Source organism: Poecilia mexicana, unplaced genomic scaffold (assembly GCF_051168715.1).
Source record: "Poecilia mexicana isolate PSO_F unplaced genomic scaffold, ASM5116871v1 scaffold_3, whole genome shotgun sequence".
Taxonomy (NCBI): domain Eukaryota; kingdom Metazoa; phylum Chordata; class Actinopteri; order Cyprinodontiformes; family Poeciliidae; genus Poecilia; species Poecilia mexicana.
In genome coordinates this window covers 28,943,680-28,969,267 of record NW_028263372.1, presented here as the reverse complement: position 1 = coordinate 28,969,267, position 25,588 = coordinate 28,943,680, and the positions used below count along the sequence as shown (strand labels likewise).

Sequence of the window (25,588 nt, the reverse complement as noted above, 5' to 3'; positions counted from 1 at the left end):
AGTGGAGAATAACTTAGTCATGGTAGTTTTCACTCTGGTCTAAAAATTAGGTAGTCATGTCAAAATAGGAGTAAAAATTAATTTGCCCCAGTACTAAAATCAAAATGTACTAATTTTAAAATGGCGTAAATAAAATCTGTTTATCCACCGAGATGATGCTCAGGTGGGCTGATACCTCAATAGGTCATCAGTCTATCACAGAGACATACAGAATAAACAAGCACATTTATCCTAACGGCAATTTAGAAAGACTAATTTTGGACCTCATAAGAAAGCAATAAGTTTACAAAAAAAAAAAAAAAAACCTGGTCCAATTGACAAGTCCAACCCATCATCCTGAACGGTGAGTCATATCGTCTGCATCGCCACTGATGGCGCTCGTTTTCATATCATACATCACAAAAAGTCAGAGGTAAAGAAAAAACACACACGTTGTAATGGTAATGTTTTTTATTGCATGAATTGTAATAGCTGCAGAAGAACAACCTTTTTTTTTTTTTAGATGAGTTCAGTTGGGTTCAAAGCCTTTCTGAAGTGAAAAGTGAGGTGGTGAGGGGACATTCAGATGGCACATCAAATCTGGTTCACATCTCTCCTGATCTGTCCATCAGAAGCCCTGCTGCGCTTCTATACTGCATTTTAACCACAACTGTAACCCTGGTTGGTGAGGAGGGGTGGAACTGTCTTTTATCCTTTTAACACAAATTCTAATGGGCAGTAAGGAGACTTGAATGTGCTTTTGTTTGTCTAGGCATGCAAAATAGAAGAGAATAAAAGGTGATGCTTATTGCTGGTTATTTTAAATTTAAGGGTCATTTCAGGATGAGAATAAGAGGCTGAGCTGTGCTTTGGTGTGTCACTCCCTCCAAGCAAGTACTCAGCTTAAAAGGGGAGTTTGTGTGTGCAGCTGCCCATTCAGTGGGGATATGAGCATTTAAAGAACCAATAACAAAAAGTGACAGTTAAATAAACTACTCAAATGCAGTATACAAGCCCAAAGTGTATAGATTAAGACATAGAGCTATAACTCCATCTACAGGTTAATTGTTGTACTGCAGCAGCAGAACAGAAGGAATTGACATTTTGTAAAGTGTTTGCAGCCATGACATTTTAGAAATTTGGACAAGAAAAATCAACAAACAAAAGGCAAAAAAGCTCCCTTTTTAGTCTAGATAGACCAGCCACAAATTAAAAGACATTTCTCAATATATGACCTACAAAATGGTCTCTTCAATTATCAAAAGAAACTTGGTCACTCAACAGTCAGTGAAATAAAAAAAAATAAAAAAAAAGTCTAGCAGAAACAATAAAAGGTGATATTTTACTTTACCTGAATGCTTGTTCCTACCCCACCCCACCTTCCCATGACATATTCTATTTCAAATATAGGACTTGAAGATATGGGCTCTAATGTTAATAATACATTTATCCATACTATGTTCATGTAATTAATAAAAAAATAAATACATTTAACGAATACAAACGATTCTGTAATAGGTAGATTACCAAATAAACTGATTATCCCCACCCCCCCATAGTTTAACTGTTGACACATTTCAAGTTTAGGATTTTTCATAAAACCATTATCACCACAAATATATATTTAAATCTGCAGTTTTAAAGCCTTTACACTGGTGTGGTAGTGCTACTGAGCTTGCTGCGACAGAGCTCCGTTCCGTCATCTATGGAGACGTAGTCTAAGCTCTGGCTCTCTCAAGGCTAAATATTAACACAGTAGCACAATCATAGACGGGGACCAGGAGTAAAAGTGGATGCTGATGATTTCCGTTGGCAATGGGATCCAAACCACCTGTTGGCTTTAGCCAAACAGGAATGGGAATAAGATGTGCATGTCTGTGACTTCAATCAGGAAATCTTGTAAAAACATCGTATGAAACTTGTGTTAACAGTTTGTTTTTTTTGTTCTTTTTTTGCATATGCTTGTTTTTCGTACAAATTTTTGTACAATCTGTTTGGACATAACAAAACAGATTAATCCAACAGTAGAATCAACCAACAGAAAAAATCTCATGCATAAGTTATTTCCCACTCTTACTGATTGATTTGTAAGTGAACAGCTTTAAAAGAAAATCTGTGTATGTTTTTCAGCATTATATTTTTGTACATTTTGCAATTTCTACTTTTTTTGTTTTAAACATTTTTGCACAATAGTTTTGATCCTTTTTTTTCTTTTTTTTTTTCCAGCCGGCAGTTCCAGATGTTGCTCCAGAGGAGATTCCAGACATCCAACCTGTTCGATCCTCGACAGAAGGAGGCACAAGAGGCTGGCTGTGGGAAGGAATAACTACTTCGTAAAAGCTGCTGGAAAGCAGATGAATGTCTGTGATTCAGTTCAGCTCCAAGAAATTAAACCTATGGTCAATAACACTTTTTTTTTCCTATTTCTGCTAGAAAATACCTGCCACCATAAAAATGGGTGACCGATTCTGCAGAAGTTTTCAAATTAACAACTTCCCCCATCTGGCAGCAGAAGTGGGACAGGATAGTCAGTTGCAGACGGGGATGTGGGTGGGGGGAAGGGAGATGGTTGTCGGTGACAACACAGATGAGCAGACAAACCCCTATCTGCAAAGATCCTCTTGTGTAGAGTCTCGTATGTTTTTCCTCTTCTTGCTGTTCCCCTGGTGGTGTGGCTTGTTGCTCTGATGACTTTTGGAGCTGAAGGACGAGTTCTGCTGACCGTGGTGGCCGCTCTTGTTGTTGGAACGAGACATCCTGGCCTGGAAAAAGCACATAAGACCACAAAGCAACAATCAGATGTCGAAGCATGACAGAACAGTGGTTTCAAACTCACTCACTGAGTTTGTCCTTGACCCCCAAGGACAAACTGTTAATGGGGAGAGTTTGACTTTAGCACAACTAAAGAGAAACTCTTACAACCTTCAAATTTGTTCCTGGTTCACCCCATCTGAAACAAATGACTGAATTATATACTATTTTATCTCCATACAGTCAAGTTCTTCACTGTCTGGTTAATGACCTGCTTATTTGATTGAGGTGTGTGAAAAATCAGTCTCAGAAACTCAACGGTTAAACCAGAGTTGTATCATAGTCTGGGGACACTAAAAGGCTTCTTGATCAGATGTCACTATGTTTTTTTAAATGTTTTTGATTCAGCTTTGCCATGTGACTCATTTTGTATTGGGTAAAAAATTAGCCAATCAGAAATTGTTGCTAGGCAGAATGTGTCTACTCTAGTGTAATCTGCTTCCTTGTCTGAATACCTTTACTCTTAAACTAAATAACAGTAAAAATGCATAAATGTTCTAAGCCAGTCATATTCTGATTTATAGTCAGCTGGTTCTCAGATATTTTTTTTTAAGCTGACCGTTTGGCAGTTTTCACAGCTGACAGCCAGAAATTGTAAAACAGTGGGAGTACTGGAAATGCCATCAGGGGACAATTTTCCCATTCACTAGATGAGTAAATCCTAAAAATGTTCAGGTAACGCAATGACTGAAAAGACATTGAGAGGCTTAGATAACTAGCTACAGCTGCAAAGAATGGTAGACACAGAAAGCAACAATCACAACGTCCCTGTAGATATGGGTAGAAAATTAACTTATCAATATGGATTGGGTTTTACGTGAGCATCTAAGGTGAGTAAAAGTCCACCTGTGTTTTTTTTTTTTTTTTTTAAGCTGCTGAGCTATAGAAACATACCCTCACTGCTATGCAACCCAACTGCTTAAGATACCTTAAAACAAAAATAATCAGTGGAAGGATATACCCTAGGGCATACCTAAAGATACGGTTTCATTCCACTAATTCACTCGCTAAATCAGTGTCTTAAATAATTTTCCAAAAGGTCAAAAATAGGAACTCTAAAAAATAAAATAAAAAACACTATTATTCAAGGAAAAAACTCCCAAAAATCTAAACAAAGAAATATGGAACTATTCCTCTTGAACCCTTTAATAACAGAAAATTGAGACTAAGCATACCTTTCCTCCTTTGTTGCTTGCAGGTGGAGTGCTGGTAGAGTGGTTCTGTATGCGGTGATTACTGACCACTGTAGACTTTTCTCTGTGTGTGCTAGCATTTCGGACAGGCTGTTGTTTGACTGTCTTGCATGGAGTACCATCCGAATCCTAAAGGAAACCAACAACAACACAAAACTACATGAAGCATTTCCTTCTTACCGACCTCTTTTGCTTTTTTTATATTTTTTTATTTATTTTTTTGTCAAAGTCGTTCAGATCCACAATTTTATATTGGCCCATTTCATCTGGATAGCTTTTGCCTCTAATAAATGAAATCATCATTTGAAATCTGTATTTTATATTTAATCAAGTTATCTTTGCTCATTCTTTTGGTTATATGATATTTAAGTGTGATGGAAACTGACCCCATCGCTGGAGGATGTGGAAGACGGCGACAGCGGGGACGAGGAAGGAGACGAGCCCAGAGACGGGAGTGGAGAAGAAGTGTTGGAAGAGGACTTGCTGTGAGGAGCAGAAGGAAGAACCACAACATCTTCGTCGTCCGGGAAGTTGTTGTTGCACTCGTCAAGCTGTTTGGACTCAAGTAATTTGACGTCATTTCCTATAGGAAACGAGAGGGACGCGTTGTAGCTGCAGCTCGTATCAATGGAGTGATATAATCTTTGTTACGAAGAGTACAACTAATACATACTGTTGAGAGAGCGATCATTCTGAGACTGGCTGTCCCAGTTCTTTCGGATCCATTCCCTGTACTCATCCACCTCCTGAGTCACTCGGATTATCCGACCAAGTATACTGAGGTTAGGAACAGTGAGAAAAACAGTTAATTTCCAAATACAGACTCTTTAAATTAGGACTGCTAAGGAAAACAGCTTCTAAGAATACTTAGGAGTATTCTGTAGTGCATGAGTAGCATGTTTGTGGTTAGCACCTTACCTCTCATTCTCATTGTTGGGGTAGTACTTGGCAATGGGTGACACAGCATGGCCGAGGACAACATAGGCATAATCAAACGCCTGCTTCACCTGCATGGCACCATATGAGCTCCGGCCAACATCATTGTCTATTGATAGCAAGACGGAGGCAACATGTCAATTAGGTAATTCCGACCTCCTTCCGTTTCTGTTGTTTCCTGTTCCTACCTGGCTGCAGAGGATCCTCAATGTAGAGCATAGAGGGCCTGTATCCATCCATCATGTTTTTCTGAACCTCATCTTTGGCAACATAACAACCACCGTCTGTTATCCTGATGCCTGTCTTCAGGTAGTTGAAGTTGCGACCGTAGAGCTCAAAGAATTCAATTAGCAGAACACCGATGTTTATGTTGGGGCTGGAAACGTCCCTGTTATGAAGCTGGACAAAAAAGCAAAAGCAGGTGAATTGGTGAATATTCAGAGAGAGTAAAGAGAGGATTAGGAACGTGGGGAATGAAAATCCCTAGATTTGCAAAACAAACCTGCAGGAAGCTAACAGCCATGAGGAAGAGACTGTAGGAACCAATCCCACCAGTAAAAACCTCATTAAGGTCTCTCTGAAGTAGAAACTGCTTCAGCACAAGGACTAGGTAAGGCAGGACAGGATATTTCTGCAGGTGAAAAAATGGACAAAGAAACCAAAAGACAGAATAATTTTAAACTCCTACTATGTCTCCTGTGATAAAAGTGATAAAAATCCTGCCAGTGTCTCCACAGGTGATTAAAAGTTGCATGAGTGAATCCAGGAGCCGTGTTACAGCTGAGCAAAGGGCCTTCGCTGCAGATTTTACCTCCTTAAATTCCTTGATGAGCCGAGCAGCTTTAACACCTCCATTCACGTTGAAACTGATGTCCACTTTGACCTCAGTAAAGGAATCAGTAAGTTTGATGATGGGAACCTAAAACACAGACCAAAAAATAACTCACGATGAAAGACAGTGGAAAAATATTTACTTTAGATTTAGATTAAGGTGAATCATGAAAACATAAGTAGAATTGGAACCCATTCAAAAAAAGTAAAGCAAAACACGCCAGATATTTGTCAGAAAAAGTATCATGCAAGACTACAAGATCACACTGTTTTGTGGGGGGTTTTTTTGAGGAGTGAAATGTTACCGTTGCTTTATCCAAAACTTTGATGGAGTTCTCATCTGCAACATTGTTTTTTCGCAGTTCATCCTCCAGAGTCCAGAGAGGCAGTGTGTCCCACTTCCCAAAAACCACCAGATCAATGTCGCTGTAGGGAAAGAAAGAGTGAAGCTTATGTTTAGTCTAAGAAACAGAAGATATAAAAGACCATAACGTAGTCTTCTCTGATACTCCAGATGCACTGATCAGGTTATTCCTGATTAACACTGATTTATGCTTTGTTTTTGAGGTCTCTCCTGCATATTCAAACTTCAAGTGAGTCTGACCTTTTATGTCAAGGAATGAAATAAATACACTAAATGATCTCTGATGGAGGGAAATCCAACAGTAAACAAAGGAATCGTAAGATTAATGCATTTAAGCTTTATCTGATTTGCCATTTAAAAAGCACATTAAAATACATGCAGCTCGTTAATGAGTGTACAGACTGGAAACCGTGGGAGAATTTAGTTATGTATTTAATGAACCTTCAGTTCACCGATCAGAGCCAAACATGGGAAAAGCATTTTCCATGTTTGATTATGATCTCTGACTGATGGATGGTCCTGAAACTCTTAAAAAACAACAACAACAAACCCTCTCTGCTATGAAGAAATTAAGGTAAAAAATAAAACTCATTATATAATGTCGTACCTTTTAATAGATTTAACAAGTATACATATTCCTCAATTTGCTTCTGCCTGACACTTCAAATATCTCCTGCAAACTACAGTTGTTATGAGCGAAGCTTTGGTTCCCCCTTGTGGAGAAAATGTGCAACTTTCTTCTGTAGCTACAAGTGAAATCTGTCAGCATCTGCAAAATTAAAAGCAAAACTGTTTGTCAAAGCTGTGATTCTTAACACACCTAGCCAGGATAAATAAGAGCCAAATGAGAGATATGTTTCAATAAAAGTAATAAATGATGTGTACTCTGATACCATTAAATAAACACGCAAAATATTGAAGAACAAAATTGATTAATCCTACTACATAATTATCCAGTAACCTGCCACGGATCCACAAATTCCACATGAATAACTGTGGATGAAGCGGGAGTGATTATTGTCTTCAAGTAGTCTCTTACCAGCAGAGGCCACTCTAGGAATAACTTTTTTTTTAAATCAGAAACAGTAGCAGATTGATAGATAATGGCAGTAGAAAATTGTAGTATATTTTTATCAAGTTATTCTAGGTAAGTATGGAATAAATATTTTTAAACTAAACCTATGTGTTCATTTGACATGTTCCATCACCAGGATCTTCCCTAACCTTTGAGCAAATGCCCCAACACCCAGCTTTCCCCTTGCTTGCAGAAGTGCAAGACATTGAGATTATGCACTCATCAAAATGGTCAGCAAGAGACATTTGATGAATGCATGTGTCTTCAGAGATTTATCAGGCTGTGGTCAAGTCAGGAGCAGCTGATTTAACCACATTTTGCTCAGTAAATGGAAAAAAAAAAAAAGGAAGGCCACGGAACTGATGCAGACGTAAACGAATGAGGAAAAAATGAGATGCATTCTGAGAACAATCTTTCTGCTTTTAAAGTTCATCTAAAAATACGGCGCAGCTATCAACTTCAGCTCGCATTCTCATTACAGCCTCTAACCCTGTTTGTTATTACAGAAGTTAATTCTTTGAGACGCAAAACTGATTTGGTTATAAGTCAACCACAAGTCTCAGCTTGGAAAGGTCTGTGAGAAGAATTTGCATAAATTTGACTCTAGCTTACCTTGTCGGCAGGTAAAGGCCAGTGCTGAAACTCCCAAACACTTGGACCTAAAGAAAAAGAAAAATTACTTTCTATGTAGACAACATTTTTAATAACAAATTTCACATAAAATACTGTTTGATATACTTTTTCTACATTTTCTGTTAGGTCTTTCTAATAAGCTAAGATATGACAAGAATTTAAACTAAACAATCCACTAATCTCTTAATGTGTAAGCTACTGGGAGGACAGAAATATTATTGTTTCCTTTGAAACACCCATGTCGCAGTGCACAAATAGACCTAAGCCTTGACCCTGCTCCCCTAAACCTCCTCTCCACATCACCACATACAAGCACACGCTAATAAACAGCTCAGTCACATGTAAAGATCCTAAGCTGATTGTGAATGAAACCGAGTCCAGCAGGCTTTCATGAACTGTGACGTAACTGCGCATGGTGACAAAGGTTAGCCGTGTTGTGTCTCGTCCCTAACCGACGGTCATTCAGTTCCAGGACTAAGGCAACCTTTTTCAACCCAGATGCAATGCATCAGAGCGTAGTGAACACAACAACTCAGATATCATCTTTCACCAACAACAACTGCTCTCATATTTTGCCACTTCCATCCAGTTTTAGGTAAGAAGAGGTTTAACATAATCAATATTTATTCCAAGAATGGAGTAGGAAAAAAAAGTCTGTATGGCTTGCACTATTCCCCATTTTTGATTCCAAAACTTCTGCCTGACTACAAAAATACAAAAATGCTAATAAACATGTTGAAATTCCGTTAGAATGGGAGTTTGTTTGCGCTGCATGATTTTCTGCATTGGTCTAACTTGTTGTAAAATTCCTGCAAGATTTTTGCTTTGCGTTTCTGTCATATGACCAGGTTACGAATTCAAACATGGATATCTAACAAACAGAACCAGAACCAGCTGCCTTCCTGTCTCAGTGACCTTTTGGTTTGAACAATAAGTTGTTGTGCTGAGATCTCCCCATCAGACAAGTCAAGAAATGGAAATGTGGAAACGGATCACCTGAAATCATTAAGCTGGTCCTGTGAATGAGGCAGCAGACATTTCTGGGCCTCTTTTTCTGTTTCTTCTGGGCAGCTTCTGGTTTGTGAAGCCAATGGTTCTGAAACTTTGAATTTTTTATCTCTCCTCTCAAATTAGCCCTTAAAAGTGAAATTTCTTAAACCCCAAAACTTTTTAATAAAAGTTTTACTAGTTTAATTAATCAGCTTAGAATACATTTCAAATGTTCAATTTCTTGTTTTAGAACTTCACGTCTTAGTCACAATACAATGGCACAGTTTTTGTTCTCTTCATGATGCATTTTATTTTATTTTATTTTATTTTATTTTTTTGCGACTTGCACGAAACTACGGTAATCTTTCAGGCAAATTTCTAATGGACGGATTGGGGGGGAAGGCGTTTATCGCATCGATTATTATTCATTGTGATAAAATTTCTTATAAGAATTTGACTTGTTACCACAATAGATTCCAATTAATGATGTTTTAATTAGTAAAAAATAAACTAAGACAGTTTGCATCGTTAATGTTGCAATGTTTCTCCATTGTTCAATAAAAGAGCATCAATAAACACAAATCATTTTTAAATGCTTTAAGTGTTTGCATTTTAGTGACACAAATCACTTCTTTTGTGACTGGTGTCCTAAATCATTATAAATAGGTGCTTTTTAGTAGCAGTATTTGTGCTTGTGGGGCTTTGATTGCTGTGTCACGCAGTCACAGCCATACAATTACCTAAAGAAATGATCAATAGTTCTTATCACCACTTTTATCGTTATCACAACAGTATCACAAAACATCCTGATAAAACTTTAAGTCCATATTGCCCACCCCTAATTTGCGTTGGTAGACCTAACGTATCTTATCATCGCTACACCACACTCAGCGGTTTAATGCAATCAGTTTGCAAAGTGAATAGCAGACATGTTTGTAAGCAAGTTAATTCTTTAACTTTCGGTGTCCTCATGGACTTATTGGATAACATGTTAGCGTTTTCTGGGTGACGGTTATGAGTTAAGCAAGCACTGTGAAAACTGGACGGCCACACTGCCGCTGCTCCCAGCAGCAAGAAATCAACATAGATACAAAGCTGTCCAAGGCTGGAAGAGTACTGCGCTTCCTATTTTAGGCCCACAGCAGACACACTTAGAAACCCGCTGCTCTATCGGCAAGATCAAAGTCAGTAAATGCAATAATGCCTGAGGTGGTACTGATAGCTTGAGCCAAACAGAACTGTGGCGCAGAGAGATAAAGAGTCGGAGGACATTTGTTGCTAGTGGCCTGATAGCACATTCAACCTGACAGCACTGTAGGCTGTTGTAATTGAGAGCTGTGTTGTCAACTTGTGCAGCCTGGGCAATGTACGCAACTGTATCAGCGCTAATAAGTTACCAATGGTTCAAACTGTTCACTTTATTCCTTTGATGCAAGCAGGGGAGGGCGATTGCTGCATTAAAAAAAAAAAAGAAAAAAAAAAGGGAGGTTTACCTCAGCACTGGGCCAAAGGTTCTTGATGACTCCCTTTATTCTGTCCACAACCTCTAATCTCATGTTTTCCTCCTCTGGCCGTGGGGAGATGTACTCGTAGAAATCCTTGATTTCCTCGTGCAAGCTGCAAAACACACAGAGGAAAGGGAAGCACACTTTAGTGACAGAAGTGGAGGCAGGTGAAAACAGACGCACGCTTAGAGTAACAGTCATGTGTTCACAGCTCGAAACGCAAAACGGGAACTTTAAATGTTTGGCAATAACAGATGCAGCACCGCTCAAAATGAGACACTGATTTAAGCTGATGCAACTGGAGCTGCCTTCCTGTGTTTCACGGAAATTGTGCTCTCCTCTTCTGAGCCCCTCACAGAGAGTGGGGTGCTAAGAGTCAGACACTGAGTGATCCTGACAAAGTCAAGTTAATTGCTGATGTTAATAATAATTTGTCAACTTAAGCATTTGTAGTATACAGTTTTTGAGTTTATTTTCTTAATTTTAAACCAAAGTTACAACTGTTTTCCATCAAACTTCTGTGTCAAACCGCATAGTGTCCTACCGACACCATGCAGCGCTACTTTGTATGTAAACAGGACTTTGGAGGTTCTGTAAGGATTTGTTAAATCAGCACAGCAACACAAGCACTGTTGGATGATGGACATCCAAAGAGACAACGCAGGACTGAAATCAGGAGTATTTTTGTTCATTTCCAATTCAAGTTCATCATATTTGGCATTGTGAAGACTCTGGACTTTTTATTTTCAAATTGGTTTATAATAACTGGGATCATTTTATTTCTTCATGGGGACAATAAGTAAATATAATTTAATTACACAATTAATTCTTTTTTTTTTTGAAAAAAAAAAAAAAGTAAGTTTTTCTTCCAAAAAGAAAAAAGCAAAACAAATAAGTTGTTTGTTTTATTTAATTATAAAAAATTAAAGAAAACCCCTACTCTAGGAAAATATAAAGTGCCTCTATGATACATCTAAAAACTTTTAAGATTTGTGAACATCCAGGAAACCAGTAGTTGTAATAAAACGTCTTTTCTAGAAAAATAGCTTTTCCAACAAACACTTGTTCAAATTAGCTTCGCTGACTGACTAACAAGTTAATATTACAGGAAATAAAGAATGCTTTTGTGCCAGACAGCGGCTCTCCTTAGGGAACAGGAAACAAAGACTTCTCTTGTACAAAGCAATTCGTGCAATTCCGAAAAAAAAGAACCAGGCTAAACCAAAACAAAAAAGGACTCATGCTGTGTACTCATGTAATGTCAACAAGAATCTGGACTCGAGAGACGCACGCAACAGAAGGGTTCCATGTTTGTCCTTGGGACGGGTCGCTGTGCCCACATGCGCTGACCTTTTCACTGAGCAGTTTTGGCTGCATGCTCATGGATGCAGGGACAAGCCTGTGTGGGCGGTCCAACAGGAACACAAACACGGCCATGAGGACTAAAAAACAGGCTCGGTACGCCTTCTAAATATGCCAGACATGTTGCTGGTGTGAGTGAAATAAGGACACAGAAGCAATGTGTACCAGAGTTGGACATGTCAAAAACCTATAAAGCTACAAACAGTAACTGTTTGGATTATAACCCTAAGAGCACCTTGCATTTTGCTCCCTAGGTGTTTTCTCGCAGGCTTTTTCTGTTCCTTTAGTTAGCTAAATTGAACTTAAGTGAAAAAAAAAAATTTGGGTGGAAAAATTCATAAGACACAACTATGATGTAATACAACAGCAAAATTAAACAGGCTTCCAGTTAAAACTAACAAGCATTGATAACCATGAGTGTGTTGCTTTATAGATGTTTGCCTTGCTATCATTACAGTCCAGAGTTTTACAGCCTGCACGAAGCTAAAGAAACTCAGATAAATAAATGACTATTTGTCATTCAGCACTTTGCCTTTACCTCTCGATCTTTCCAGGTGATGTGCAACAGACAAATGAACTCAATGACGAGTCGACTCATATTAACATTGCACATGCATGATTTAGCTTACGATGCCTGGAGCAATACACAAGTCAGAACATTTGACAACAACAATCTCTAACTTACTCTAAAAATGTATTAAAAAAATTTTAAAAAAGCAAAATCTAAGTAAGTGAGATTTTATTCTGTATGGAACATGAAAAACAGTTTTGATTTTAATTTTAAAGAAAACTCAATTATATGGGTTAACTCTGTTTACAAGAATTAGTCATCAGATAAGTGGCCTGTTTTTATGTTCTAGATTTGGCTCAAAGGTTGCAAAACTGACCTGCCAGGCTTTTAGGTTTACCACACATAAGTTACAGTATCATATGAAACCATTTCAAAATATGACAACAAATCAGCTGTGACAGACATAATTTATAGTTTTTGTCAGGGGACAGTTTCATCCTGTTGCTTCTGGCTCCAGCAAAACATTTAGCTTTAAAGATGCTTCTTTCACAATGAACACTGCAGACTCCAGCCCCCTTTATACACACACACACACACACACATGCACGCGCACACGTATGCACACACGCATGCACGCGCGCACACACACACACGCACACGCACACACACAGGTTTCATTTCAGAGTAAAAGAAACCTAGCGACTGAAATCTACATTGCAAAAGTATTTGATCTTAGAAGTTGGGTGATTATTATTTTTGCCTTTACAAGATCTGCAAGTTTAATGTGCTGCATTTGATCTAGAATATTTGGATGTTATATAGATTCAGTGGCAACTTTGCATGGCAGCATCTCAATGCGTTCAGACATCCAGACGACTTGGCGATGTTTGCGCTCTGCAGCAACCACCTGATGCCACCATGTTAACTTGCACCAATATCTGAGGATCGATTGCCAATTTTTGAAAATGCAGTAAAATCAAATATGAAAATCTACATTTTAAAAGGCAGAGTTATAAAACATAAAAAAAACAACTTTATATGCAACATCAAACAGGTTAACACCTGATTTTACTAAGTTGCTGCTGCCAAGCCATCAGCCTTTCAGCTTAAGTGGGAGCGTCAGGGTGTGACCACAATCCCTGATGTTAAAAATGTGACATGTTTTTATTATACAACAATTATGCAGCAACAGGTTTTTCTTATCTTTATTACTTGTTAACAGAGGGCTGCGCTCTGTCTCAGCTCCAAGCAGCTCCGAATAAAGCTGGGAGACTCGCACTGACCTGCCTGTTCATTGTGATTCAGAGCAGAGGGAGAGCGCATGCCAACTTCTCATGGCTCAGAGCAAAGGATGGTTTCACAAGCAATCTGCTTGGTTAGTTCAAACCAGGCAAAAAAAAATCTGCAGACCAATAAAATACTCATTTTACCATTCTGTGAGCAATGTAACATGAGGCTACCTAGTTTTACAAATAACCAGAGCAAACTTTTAATGCATCCTAAATAAAAATTGTAATGTAAACAATTTTAAAATATAAAAACTATGTTTTTTTTGTTGTTGTTGGTTGTTTAAACTCAGGATTTATGTACATTATTTAAAATGTTTTGTTTGGACCACAGATAAGCTAAGGGAGGAAGGGAGGGAGGGAGGGAGTTCCACAATCAGTAGGTTTCATTTCACAGTAAACAGGCAACGACAGCTCCCTTGTCCTCATGTAATAAGAGCGACCCATGCTCCACCTTCACGGATCACATTACATCGTAGCTGTGAAGCCTGCCTTCAGAGCACATTGGCACTGTTTATCTGTCAATCCCATACTGCTGTAGTAAAGTTATGTAATCTTCAGTAAGAGCCGTTTAAAACCTTACAGAAGCAGAAGGAAAACATTTTCGCTGCACATCTATTGCAACACTGAACTTCAGACAATCTGCTCATGATTTTAAAAACTGAATAAAAACAAGATTATGGTGTGGTTTTCTATTTGCAGATTAAAAAGAAAGGAATCTAAGACATTCAATTTAAAGTAATAAGATCTCATATGGAATCCTCAAACCTTGCAAACTTAAAACGCTTAAAAAAAAAATTATTGTACTTTTCAGTCATCTTACACATTCACTACTTGAAGGCGAAACATCTAGGAGGCGACGTACTGAACTGTTATACTGTGATAGATACATGATCAATATCAATAGATAATCTGTCTGATGGGATATTTAAGTTCATGATACCCTGATCCAGAACCGCATAGCATTCTGGGGGATGTAGGCAGAGGAAATACTTTAGTCACTCAACCTCTCACTGCCAGCTAAGCAAGATAAGTGGCATCAACTAACTCAGTATTTGGTTACCTAGCAACAACCTGTTGAGTCACTCGCGCAGCAGCAGTTACAGGTTTCGCCACTGTCCCTCATAACTGCTTAAAAATAACACGTGGAGTGAAAACTAGTTTGGAAGTATCTCAGATATATAAAACAAAAAAAAAAACAAAAAAAAATCAATAATTATACTGACATAAAATGCTTACATCATGTTATGTTTTTCAACTACACTGTCCGGCCCTAGTTAATGTATACTTTAGAAGAAGCTTAACACAATTCTCCTAGCCGCACCTCTACAGAAGATGCTACACTATTAATGTCTAATCATAGAGCAAAAAACAAACGTTTGATGTTCACTTTAACCTGATTATGTTTTGAGCAGGAAGGTAGCGTGCCATGAGTTCTCACAGTCTTAAAACACAACAGTGGTTGTGAAGTATGTCCCATGATGAGCAATCCTGACATAGCTCTGAAGTAAAAGGGAAGTCTTTTGTTGGTGATAATTAGCTGATAAAAGCAGCCTGGCAGGCCAGCCAACAACACTTGGTTGGTAAGGCGTCGAAGGGAGCATTTGTTTGGTAACATGCTGGGTACTCAGGAAAGAGAAGAAATGTTTCCAGAGATATGAATAATTTGTATGCTCTGTGAGAATACAGAGACTGGATAAACATTACTATGCTAATCTTAGCATCTGCGTCAGAGGTTCCTGCTAGAGATAAACTAAAAGCTCTTTCACCGTTTAGTTTAAATTTTCTTCAAAATCTAAGATACTTAAACCGATCAAACTGAATCATGGAAACAGTTGTGTCTCTAGGGAGGCTTCCAAGTTTTTCCAGTAATATTGTTAAATATTTGCCTCTATTTAGCTGTTGTGTACCCAGTGTTTTGTAACTCCTAGTTTAGCGTTCTAGTTTTGAAAAATTAAACATATCTTATATATGGATGAATTTAATGTCAAGTCTTCCGTTTAGATGGTTTCCTTAAATTTACTCTGATTTGATAGGCTTCTACAAACTAACTAGCAAATTTTTGTCTTAAGATGGTGCTAGAAAACCCAAATCAACTCTTTTTGCTTAGTGGTTTCTGCATAATCGAAACAAACCATCACATCTACTCTTGGTTTAAAGTTTATGAACAACCCTGGAGTCTAGTGCTTTGAACAGCTATACAGCACATACTGATAACAGGTCACTAAAACTAATACACAACTGAGATGTTTACCACCACTACATTTCATTCTGAAACAGCTGGAATTAGATAGGCACCAGATCTGGTTAGTTTTATTTCTATAAATAAATTGAGCTAAACTACAAGCAGGTTGTTTCTTGACCAGAGACAAATGACAGCCTGTTTGGCACTCAATAGTGTTAAGATTTAATTTTAATTTTTTTTAATTTAACCACAGATCATAAATGGTGGACACTTGACTAGCAATCCTGTGCAAACAATTTAGCAGGACTTTCAACATTCCTGCTTTGCTTCTGTATGAAAACTGTGCAACACCTTGTCTGGAAGGCAAGATTAGTTCTTTGAATCGTTCAAAGGCATCAGAAAGGCCAGGTAAAATTTTAGGTAAATTAATTAAGAAGGAATGAAGAAAAGCTGGCTCAAACTTTGAAAATACAAATAAGCTAAAGGCCAAACATATAGCAGGTTGGGAAGTGCTGAAATGCCTCAGAAATGTGAGCCATTTGTTAAGTAGAAATAGACTCATGGACAGCTAATGTTCTTAAAATCCATAGACACTCTATATCTATTTTCTCTATATTGACTTGTCAATTTCTAATGCATTATATACTCTAAGAAGTAATACTTATCTACAAAGAAACACCTCATAAATATGACTGCTCTAGCTGTAGTTACCCAAGTCGCAATTTACTCAAACTAGCATTAAAAATTAGGTGTTCGCGCCTAGAAAGTGTACTGACATCATGACCCTATTTTCACAAAGGCTTACATTTTTAGGCATTGCCAAACTCTGCAACAAAGCTGTTATGTGACACTGCTGTACCTATTGAACCTCCAACACACAACAGCAGCTTTGAACTGCCAGGGTTGCCATGCATTAAATACTGGTTCACAAAATGAGGACAACCCCAAACAAAAGCAGAGGTGTCTGTACCGTACAGATGACACACCCATTAATTTTTTATCAATCAACGATCAGGGATGCCAACTGTTGGATCAAAGAGCCAAACAGCTCTGGTTACACAAAAGAACACATGCTGATGAATGTAGGTGACAGAGGTGGTTGTGTTGTGAGTGGTGCAGCAGGCTAATCTTAAGACTTGAAATGAGACAACAAATAACAGACTGACAGAAAAACTGAAACGGTTTCAGCATCTTCCTGAAAGATAAATCCACACAGAGGGTTAGGAATGACCTGGTAATCTTCTAACTGAAGTCGCCCATGTTACCAATTGAGGCTCAGAAACTCCACAGTCAAACAACACTGATGGCAACTTTTTCAGTTCTGCTTTTAGAGCCAAACTGGGAAATGTTTTGCCAAGCCCAGCCTTGTTAAATATACAGCCTCCTTAAGTACTGGAAGTAGATAAGGGAACAAGAATATTTTGATTGTAATTTCCTGAGCAGAAACAATAATAAAGACAGGAAAGATCTGGACAGATTTAGGACATTTTAAGGCTAGAAAATGAGATGATTCTACATTAAAGTGTTTTACGACTTTTTAATACCTCACAGAAACCGTGAAACAAAGAAAATGGGAGAATGCGCCTTTTGGCTTTATTTCAGATGTAGCAACCTGAAAATATTGCACCTACAGAGCAGTGAATAGTCAGTGTTATATCAATAATTACAATAAATGGCTTCTTGGGTGCAATATTTGGAATACTCCAATATTTCAGGTGCCATGCATTTGATCTCTGCCTGCTAGAGCTACAACTAACAATTATTTTAGCCATCAATTAGTCTATTCATTATTTTCCATTTAACCCCTTAAGGTTATTTTATTCAAAATTGGAAATGCATACAAAAATGCAAATAATTTAATTACATTTTTAAATTAAAATACAATAACAGAGCATTTCTTTAGTGTATGCTTGATCATTTATAGCAAAGGATGCAGGTAAAAAAATACTTCTAACAGCATGTGAAAAGCTCAGCCCTTTCTACTTATCAATATAGTTAAGGGCTTTTGATTATTTTTGGATTAAGCTATTACTGATTGGATAGCAAAAGGTGTTTAAATCAAAAATAATTTATAGAATTTGAAGTGGGTGAAGCTAAAACTATGCCACTTGAGGAGTTCTGAATTTATCCTAGATGCAAAATGTAAAATTTTTGTAAGGTTTTGCCTTAATTACTGCTATTAGTATGTTATTCTTTCAGCAAAAGGCACAGGTTTGTATACTCAAATTAATGATTAATTGATTTCAATAATCCATTCATGGCGATTAATCCGATTAATCGTTTAAGCACTACTGCCTGCCTAGAATATTTTTAGCAAGTTAGAGGATTTTTTTACATTATGAAAGTTGTGGTGAGAGCTCAAAGAAAACTCATAAGACTGCGGATAATCTGGGTTAATAATAGTAACTTATGGTTACTGCAATATTCCACAATAAAAATCACACTCATATTTTCCTGACGTTGTGCTGCCTTAAAGCCAAATCAAAACAATAAAGTGCCAAGCAGAACAGCTTCATAAAGTTTGCAGCATTTTTAAACATGTCTTTATGTTGAATATACTACAAATATGAAAAGAAAGCAATCAATTTGTCGTAGAGAATGTCTTCACATTGACATCAACAGAACTAAACAATTGCTACCAATTGGCAGAAAATACTGAGTCACGGGCATCAAATTCTAGTCAATGATTCACATGCTGTTCCTCCTTGGACCCGTTTTGATGAGCAGAAACAGTATAAAGCACTGGTAGCTCCTTACAACAACCCAGTTTTTAAAAAAGATATTTTGCAGAGTGACAAAAGTCTGGTTTACAGAATAACTTTCCTCTGGACAGGAAGACACATTCTTCACTACACACTTGAAGGTAGGGTTGTGGACAGTGGTCCACCTGCGCTGGTTTTAGGGGCCAGACTGATCCGCAGTTATGATGTTTCAACATTGTCTGAACACCAGACAGCGAGTAAGGAAACACAGGAGGGTCTAACAGATGTTAAATACTGCAGCCGCTGTGTTGAGCATGTTTTTAATAAAACGGCTTCAAGAAGAGGTGTTGCCTGCGTGTTAATGCTGGGTGTCATAAATCTCTAAAAAGCAGCAATAACAACAAGGCAATAAAACCCTGCTCTGGGGCATTTCATCGCTGAACAATTAACCACACTTTTTATTACATTTGAAGTAACCTTCTCTTGTATCATCCCAAGCATGTTTGCAAATTTAAAAATAACTATAATTATTCATTAAAACAGTTTATAAATTGGATGAATCTGTGGGATCTTTTGTTTTATCTTTACAATCAAACACACTAAATTAGAAAACCGGGATCAGCAAGAAAAAAAAAAGGGGGACACAGCTCTCTCAGGATAGAGACTCGCTATGTCCATATAAAGAATCTAAACAAAACCCCAATCACTTGTCTAGAAAATTAGCCCTCCCTTCAAGCTCCAAATGTGATTGGTCAGAAGAGGAAGAGCGAGCAAAGGTTTGTCTCTCGAGAGGGTTGGCTTTGTTCAGAGGAAGTCGAGCTGTGTGGAGCATGTAAACACTGATCCATTGCCATCATGAATCAGGCTGCTTTACTTGGACCTTCCCAGTTCCAGAAAGCCTGGCAGAGAGTCAAACACAAATAAGCTAATGCCTCTGCCTCTCTAGCCAAGCCACATGGCCAAATATAGAGTACAAACTGTCCTGCTGAAGCGCATTTTAACTTACTCCTATGTTACCCTTTTTGGTTCTTGTAAATAGAAAACGATATTTTTGTTCATTTTATTTGCGTTTACTCCCAACCCAAAACAGCTCAATTGCACAGTCTTGTGTTCTGCTTGGGAAAATGCTATATTTATATTTTGTATTAAATACAAGGTTCGGATTGAGCTAAAAATAATTGGAAACAGGACACTTTCATTTATGCCTTGTGCTATTTTGTGGCAAACCACTGGATGACATTGGCGTGCCGGGTTTCTGGTTCATCTGCTAACACCTTGTAGCTAAAATGTAACGTCTGAAGTAGGAAGATTGTCATTTGTCTTGTAGCTATTTTCTTCACTCATCTAAAAATGTTTTATCACTGTTCATCCCAACTGTTGAAGTTCTTTCATATCATTACCGAAAAAATATAACTTGTAGCCCAGCAAAGTTTGTTTTTACATTCACATACATACTGTATGTCATCACTAGTTCATTTTTAAATAATGTGGCAATGTCTCAGACTGTGCTGACATCATGACTTGCCTGAGTACTGAAGGCCATCAGTGGTGCCTGATCCCAGCTGTTAGCTTAAGGTTCTGGTATTAGCAGAGCTTATCAGTAAAGAATGTCCTCATGCAAACAAAGCTCCCATATTACTATAAATGAGGATCAGCAAAAGGCTGAACTCTACACTCTTGTGTTCTGCTTGTCTCCACATGTTTAACCGTCAGGAAGAGGAGAGGAAAATGTTTATTTCAGAGCCGCACCCATGAAATCTTTCTCCACAGTTATAACACTATAAACAACTAAGATAATAAACACAGCAAAAAGTTATGCTAAAAGTCATCCAGAATAATAAAAGTATATTATAAAAGATCCATCGCAACAAAAATTAAGCATAAATCAAATTTTCACATTATTAACCACAGACAACAACTTTACATTAAGGCTTTCTTTTGTTGAAAGCCACACTTCAAAGCTCCTTTAAGGTTTGTTTGATCTGGAGCAATAAGCTTTTACTACTATCCAAGATTTAATATATAAAGAAGTTGATTGGGCAGCCTTATTAAAATGTTTTTGAAGCAGCAGTAAGTTTGAGAGGTAGAAGCACACACTCTCTACTCTCAGAAAAAAGTTCCTCAAACCTGAACGTTTTCAGCAATCCAAGTTTATAGAAAATACATATTTGTATGCATAACTTTTATATTATATAGAAAAAAATATTTAGTTTTAAATAGAAATGCAGTAATATGCAAATTTGGGTCGATTCAATATCCGATTTTAATGCTGCTGTTGTGGCCGATATACCCCATAATCCTGTGCTGAATCACAATCACTTGACCAAACAAAAACCACATGACCAGCTCCATCCAAAACAGCTACAACACGGAAATAAATATCAGCTGGTAACATCAGCCCAGTTTTACTTAATGGACCAATACGGATATGTTAAAAAATGACAAACATTGGCTAGTAATATGGATGTTGAAGGTGATATATTGTCCATCCCTAGGTTTAAAAGAAAAATAGGGTTGCAAGATGTTAGAAAATGTGATATTTAGCAAATGTGATATTGCTAAAAACATGTCATTGCCACAAGTTATGAGAAGTCTACACTTCCATTACTCCCATTCTGTTCTTTTAATGGATACATTCAATGCTCTTGATTCTTGGCCACTCTGACCTGTCAGATGAGGGCATCCACCGCAATGAGGCTCCATCCAGCATGTTGAATATCCTATTGGCATTCTAAGTGTAAGCTTGTGACACTTGGGAGTTTATAAACTAACAGTTTCAATGAGTAATTTGCTGTGTTAATATGGTGCACATTGTGATAAATAGTGGAGCTCTATCTGTGAGCTCTGTGGTCTGTGGTGCCTCAACCATGGATACAGCTCTCCCTGACCACCTGAAGCAAATATCTAGTAGAGTTAGGAATCTTGTAGCCTGACTGTTTCCAGAGCCATCTTCTTCTTGTCCTATTTTCAAAGTGTGACTTGTTCTCCTTACATTGTTCACTGACATCTATGTCAGATCACTCTTACACTAATTTAATCCAAAGTGAGGAGATTTTCCCATTGTTCTACTATAAGCAACACATGTGTACTGTGATGCATTAAGAGTTTTTATGCTGTCATGTTCTCAGCTTAATGTGCATTCTAATGCTGTCAATCTCTCAACATGAAAGGCCTAAAGCCATTTCACATTTCTTTGTTTTACCTACAAGCACACACTTTATTACATTTCACAGTGTAATAAAGTAATTATTCTTCAGCAATAATTACTGTAATAATTATTACCTTAGCAATAATTCTTCAGTCTTTCTAAAGAACCCCGCCTTCCCTTGCAGATTGGCTTTTTCGTTATTTTGGCTCATCAGACTGATTATTCATATTTTATTTTATTTTTAGTCTTTTCAAACTCACCTATGAACTATATCGGCATAATAGACATAACCTCAAAGGATGATCTCAGTGAAGTCTCCATCTCTACAACTTCATTAAAAAAATAATTTGTTAAACTGCATTTAGTTGTTACTAACAGTTTGTTGCACATATATCATGTATCCCCATGACTAATATTGTTGCTACATCAACAAAAATATATAAAAAGTAAAAAAAATAAAAATTGAACAAGCAGTGAGAGCTTAACTACAGACAACTGCAGATTCTACGATTCACGTTGGTAGTAACTAGTTAAACTAAAGCCCAACCTCAAGTTTTCTCTAAAATACTTCCCTACTATGACAATTTAAAGAGTTTTAATTATCCTCTGCTCTTTTGAATGTGACTTTCTCAGATATAAACACAACTTGTTAGCCATGTTACACCATTTTTTTTACATAATAAACACTAAGATGTTAGCCTGCAAAGGCTAGAGAAACAGAAAATTCTCTAATGTTTCAAGGTACAAACCAGACTTTTCTGTAAAGTCAATTTATGAATGTAGAAAAAAGTTTAACCAACACAAGACAAGAAAGCAAGAAACTGCAGTTTGCCACTGAACTGGAAAATCGTGCAACTACTGAAGGTGATGCGACTGGAATGCCAACGATATTTAATCATTTGACCAGTGTCAAATATAGACAGAATAAAGGTTGATGGAAATTTTCTAAAAGTATGTAAACAAATTTGTGCCTGCAACGTTTTGAACATGATTATTGTTACGGTCAACCTTTGCCATCCATGGTAGTGTCCCTGATGGCTCTGAGGTTGTCTGAGTCAAACTTTGGATTAAACATACAAGTCTGAACCCAGTACAACTTAAATGCATTTGCATCAATGTCTTGATCCATCAAGTCACTTGTCTTGCCATAGTGTTCACTAATGCCACTGCATTCTTGTGTATCTTGTAATGTTAACCCAATTGCATGCAAATCAGAAGAAGATTCTTTTTTTCTTCTTCATCAGTTTTTATAATTTAATATTTATAGGTTTTAATGGAAATCCATACTTCAAGTAGTAGTGTATGGTATGTGTACTTTTTGGAAAAAGTTAATCAACCATGCAATATCTTTAAAGGTTTAATTTTATATGTGGCTTCTTTAAATTTTGAGAAGTGCTGTTTCTCAACTTACCTGAAATACTCCATTTATGAGAAGCAAGAAATATAACTTAGTTGAAAGCCAGCATTATTTCTAACAGCTACCTCAACAAGTCACTAACTCAACTTCTGTATGTGGGATTTCCCTTTTAAGGAGTGAATTTCAATATCTCTCATAGTAAGTGCAGTTGAAGACATATAGAGGTCTCCTATTTAAACTTCAACAGAAGTCACTTTTTCACCAGCTAAATAAACTACAGTTGACCTATTCTATTAAGTGGAAGTAAGCCAGTGGGTGGGGTGAGACGAGCAGCCTCTCCCCTTGTCCTTTAATTGTAAACATACTAGTTTATGCTCCAGCACTAAGCTAAACACAATGAAAACTGATTAGTAGAGTTTCACTTTTAGCAGCAGGTGATCACCTGCAACGCAGCCAAATTAAACTTCAACAGACTCACTCTTACCCCACAACTCCTTCAGAGTAGTTCCTGACTTTCCAAGGCGTGCCCGTGTAACCTTCATATCTTTCCGTGTTAGAGCCGCAACCATTGTTCAAGAGACTGGAATTGAATCCGAAAGTGCTAGCTTTATTGTCTCTCTTTCTTTTGTTGGGGTGTCCGTCCGTGAGTCCCCTCCAAAGCACAGCAACCCCACTGCCCTGCTGCCCCCCTCCACCGACACCGCCCCTGCCCACGGCTCGGTTGTTGTGGTTGCTGTTGGTGTCCAGTGGTATAAAGTCCCGCTGTTCCGTCATTTCTCCAACCCCCGCTGAGGTAGACATCCCCTGAGTCTTGACGTCTCCACCACCGTTGTGCGAGTCGAGCGTCCCGTTTCTGCAAGTGAGGACGGCTCCCGACGCCCCGTTGTTGACGATTGGTTTCAGGCTCGGAGTGCTCTGAGATCCCGTAGAGTAGCTGCTATTGACGTGCAAATACCCGAGCCCCTGCGTCGTCTCCCAAATCTGCATCCACAGGTTGTTAGCGGGTCCCCGTTGTTCTGGCTGAAACCAGGCGATTCTAGGATCCATCAAACGCCACTGTAGGCAAACCGCCCCCCCACCCCACCACTGAGCAGCGCTCAGCTCGTGTGCAGCTAGCCAGGTCGCTAGCTAACGTTAGCTAGCCTGCTCAGGTTCTCCACTGACCGTTACTTCTAGATTATGGTTAAAAAAAACTACGCGCTTGGGTAATAATGCTATACACCGAGCGGTCGAACTAATTCGTCCGCAGTAACTAAAACGAGAGAGCGAGTCAGGTGATAAAAAACAGTATTTGAAGATCAACTTGCTGTTAAAGACGTTAGAAACGTGCGAGGGCTGTCTGTCGAAGAGTCTCTGTGCCTTTCCCCCGATGGCGGAGTCCACACCGCTACTGCGGCTGCGCCGAGCAAGTGAATAGGGGCGGGGATAGACCTATTACGCAACAAACAGTTTACGGTTTTTTTAATATATATTTATTACATAACAAACTCAGATTTCATATTTTTCTTTCTATGTAAATCAAATACGGAAAATCAATTTTTAATTCATATACCTGTTCATTTAAATCTGACATTATTTTTTTACGCTTAAAAATAAAATTGAGGCAGGAATACGATTTATATGCTCTCAACAATTGCTTAAAAACAATATAATATCGTGGAAGACGTTTTTTCAAGGTATTGAAAAAAGTAAAACCCATAATTCCGTTTAATATTACGTAAAACCTATTAAGTTGTTTAATACACCATGCAGACTACACCTGCAGATGGTCATTGACATTCTTCACAGGGAAGGTAATGTGGAAAATGTCATAAGTAAGCAAGCTAGCCATTCGGTGATCTGGTGCCTCTCCCTTTTCATAATCCCTCATAGATTCTATTCAGGCTCTTGGACAAACAGCTGATGACGTCGTTCCCAAAATTATTGACTGTAGAGTCACTTTACACTAGACTTCAAGCACCATAGATTCCACACCTCTTCATTTTTTCAGGTCATTGGCCTCTAATGCAGTTTTTCCATCCGCTTAATTTCCCATTAATATGCTTGGACACAACACTGAGTTAGCTTCTTTAGCGATGACCTTTTTTGTTATAGATGTACTGTCGAAAGTGTCAACGATTTAATGCTCAACAACTGTTAAGTCAGCAGTCTTTTCATTCATCAAACATGTTGTATGTCTGTATTAAAAATACTTTATTATATAATTATAATCTTATGAGAAAATGAATGTGAGGTTTCATTGGCTGTAAAACAATCACTCAAATTTAGAGAAATAAAAACCCAAATTAGCTCACTATATGAGCAATGAATCTGCATGTGGTTCACTTTTTAAGCTCAATTTGAAATCTTTTTGTTGTTCTATAAATTAATTAAAAATAAAAATAGAAAAACAACAGTTTTCTGTATGTAATGCTGCTGTTGTCCTATAATTTCCCAATTCTCAAATCAGTAAAATACATCTTATCTGCTCCAGTTTGTAATTATACTATTAAGCCACCTATTTATTATTGATATTTTTTATTTACTGTGGCAAGTTAATTCCTCCAGTTTTGTAATTCAACAAGCAGAGTCAGGGTCATAGGTCATTGCCACTTAAGTATCAAACAACAAGAAAATATAACCCTTTTATAAACTACCTTTAAGCTTATTAGCCGGAATCCATCACTGACTGTTTTTATATTAGAATAGTGTGGTGATTTCTTATTAAATCTATATCTAAT

At 37.7% G+C, this 25,588-nt stretch overlaps 1 protein-coding gene across 1 annotated transcript; it reads right to left on the bottom strand.

The window, feature by feature from the left end:
* Positions 1-432: 432 nt before the first annotated feature.
* Positions 433-24,255, bottom strand: tent4b (terminal nucleotidyltransferase 4B). Its single transcript, XM_015002842.2, has 12 exons — positions 23,353-24,255; positions 10,306-10,429; positions 7,802-7,848; positions 6,056-6,176; positions 5,731-5,838; positions 5,422-5,550; positions 5,108-5,318; positions 4,902-5,028; positions 4,657-4,760; positions 4,370-4,566; positions 3,966-4,112; positions 433-2,741 (listed from the first exon to the last, which is right to left on the bottom strand). Exons 1-12 carry the CDS (start codon positions 23,913-23,915, stop codon positions 2,583-2,585), a joined length of 2,037 nt encoding a protein of 678 aa, XP_014858328.2. The 5' UTR covers positions 23,916-24,255; the 3' UTR covers positions 433-2,582.
* Positions 24,256-25,588: the final 1,333 nt, after the last annotated feature.

Excerpts from the sequence above, each read along its gene's own strand:
- tent4b (XM_015002842.2), bottom strand. The coding sequence starts at position 23,915 with ATGGATCCTAGAATCGCCTGGTTTCAGCCAGAACAACGGGGACCCGCT. Across the intron at positions 10,430-23,352 it reads TACTCTGAAGGAGTTGTGGG|CTTGCACGAGGAAATCAAGG; the intron begins GTAAGAGTGAGT and ends TGTGTTTTGCAG. Across the intron at positions 4,761-4,901 it reads CCCAACAATGAGAATGAGAG|TATACTTGGTCGGATAATCC; the intron begins GTAAGGTGCTAA and ends TCCTAACCTCAG.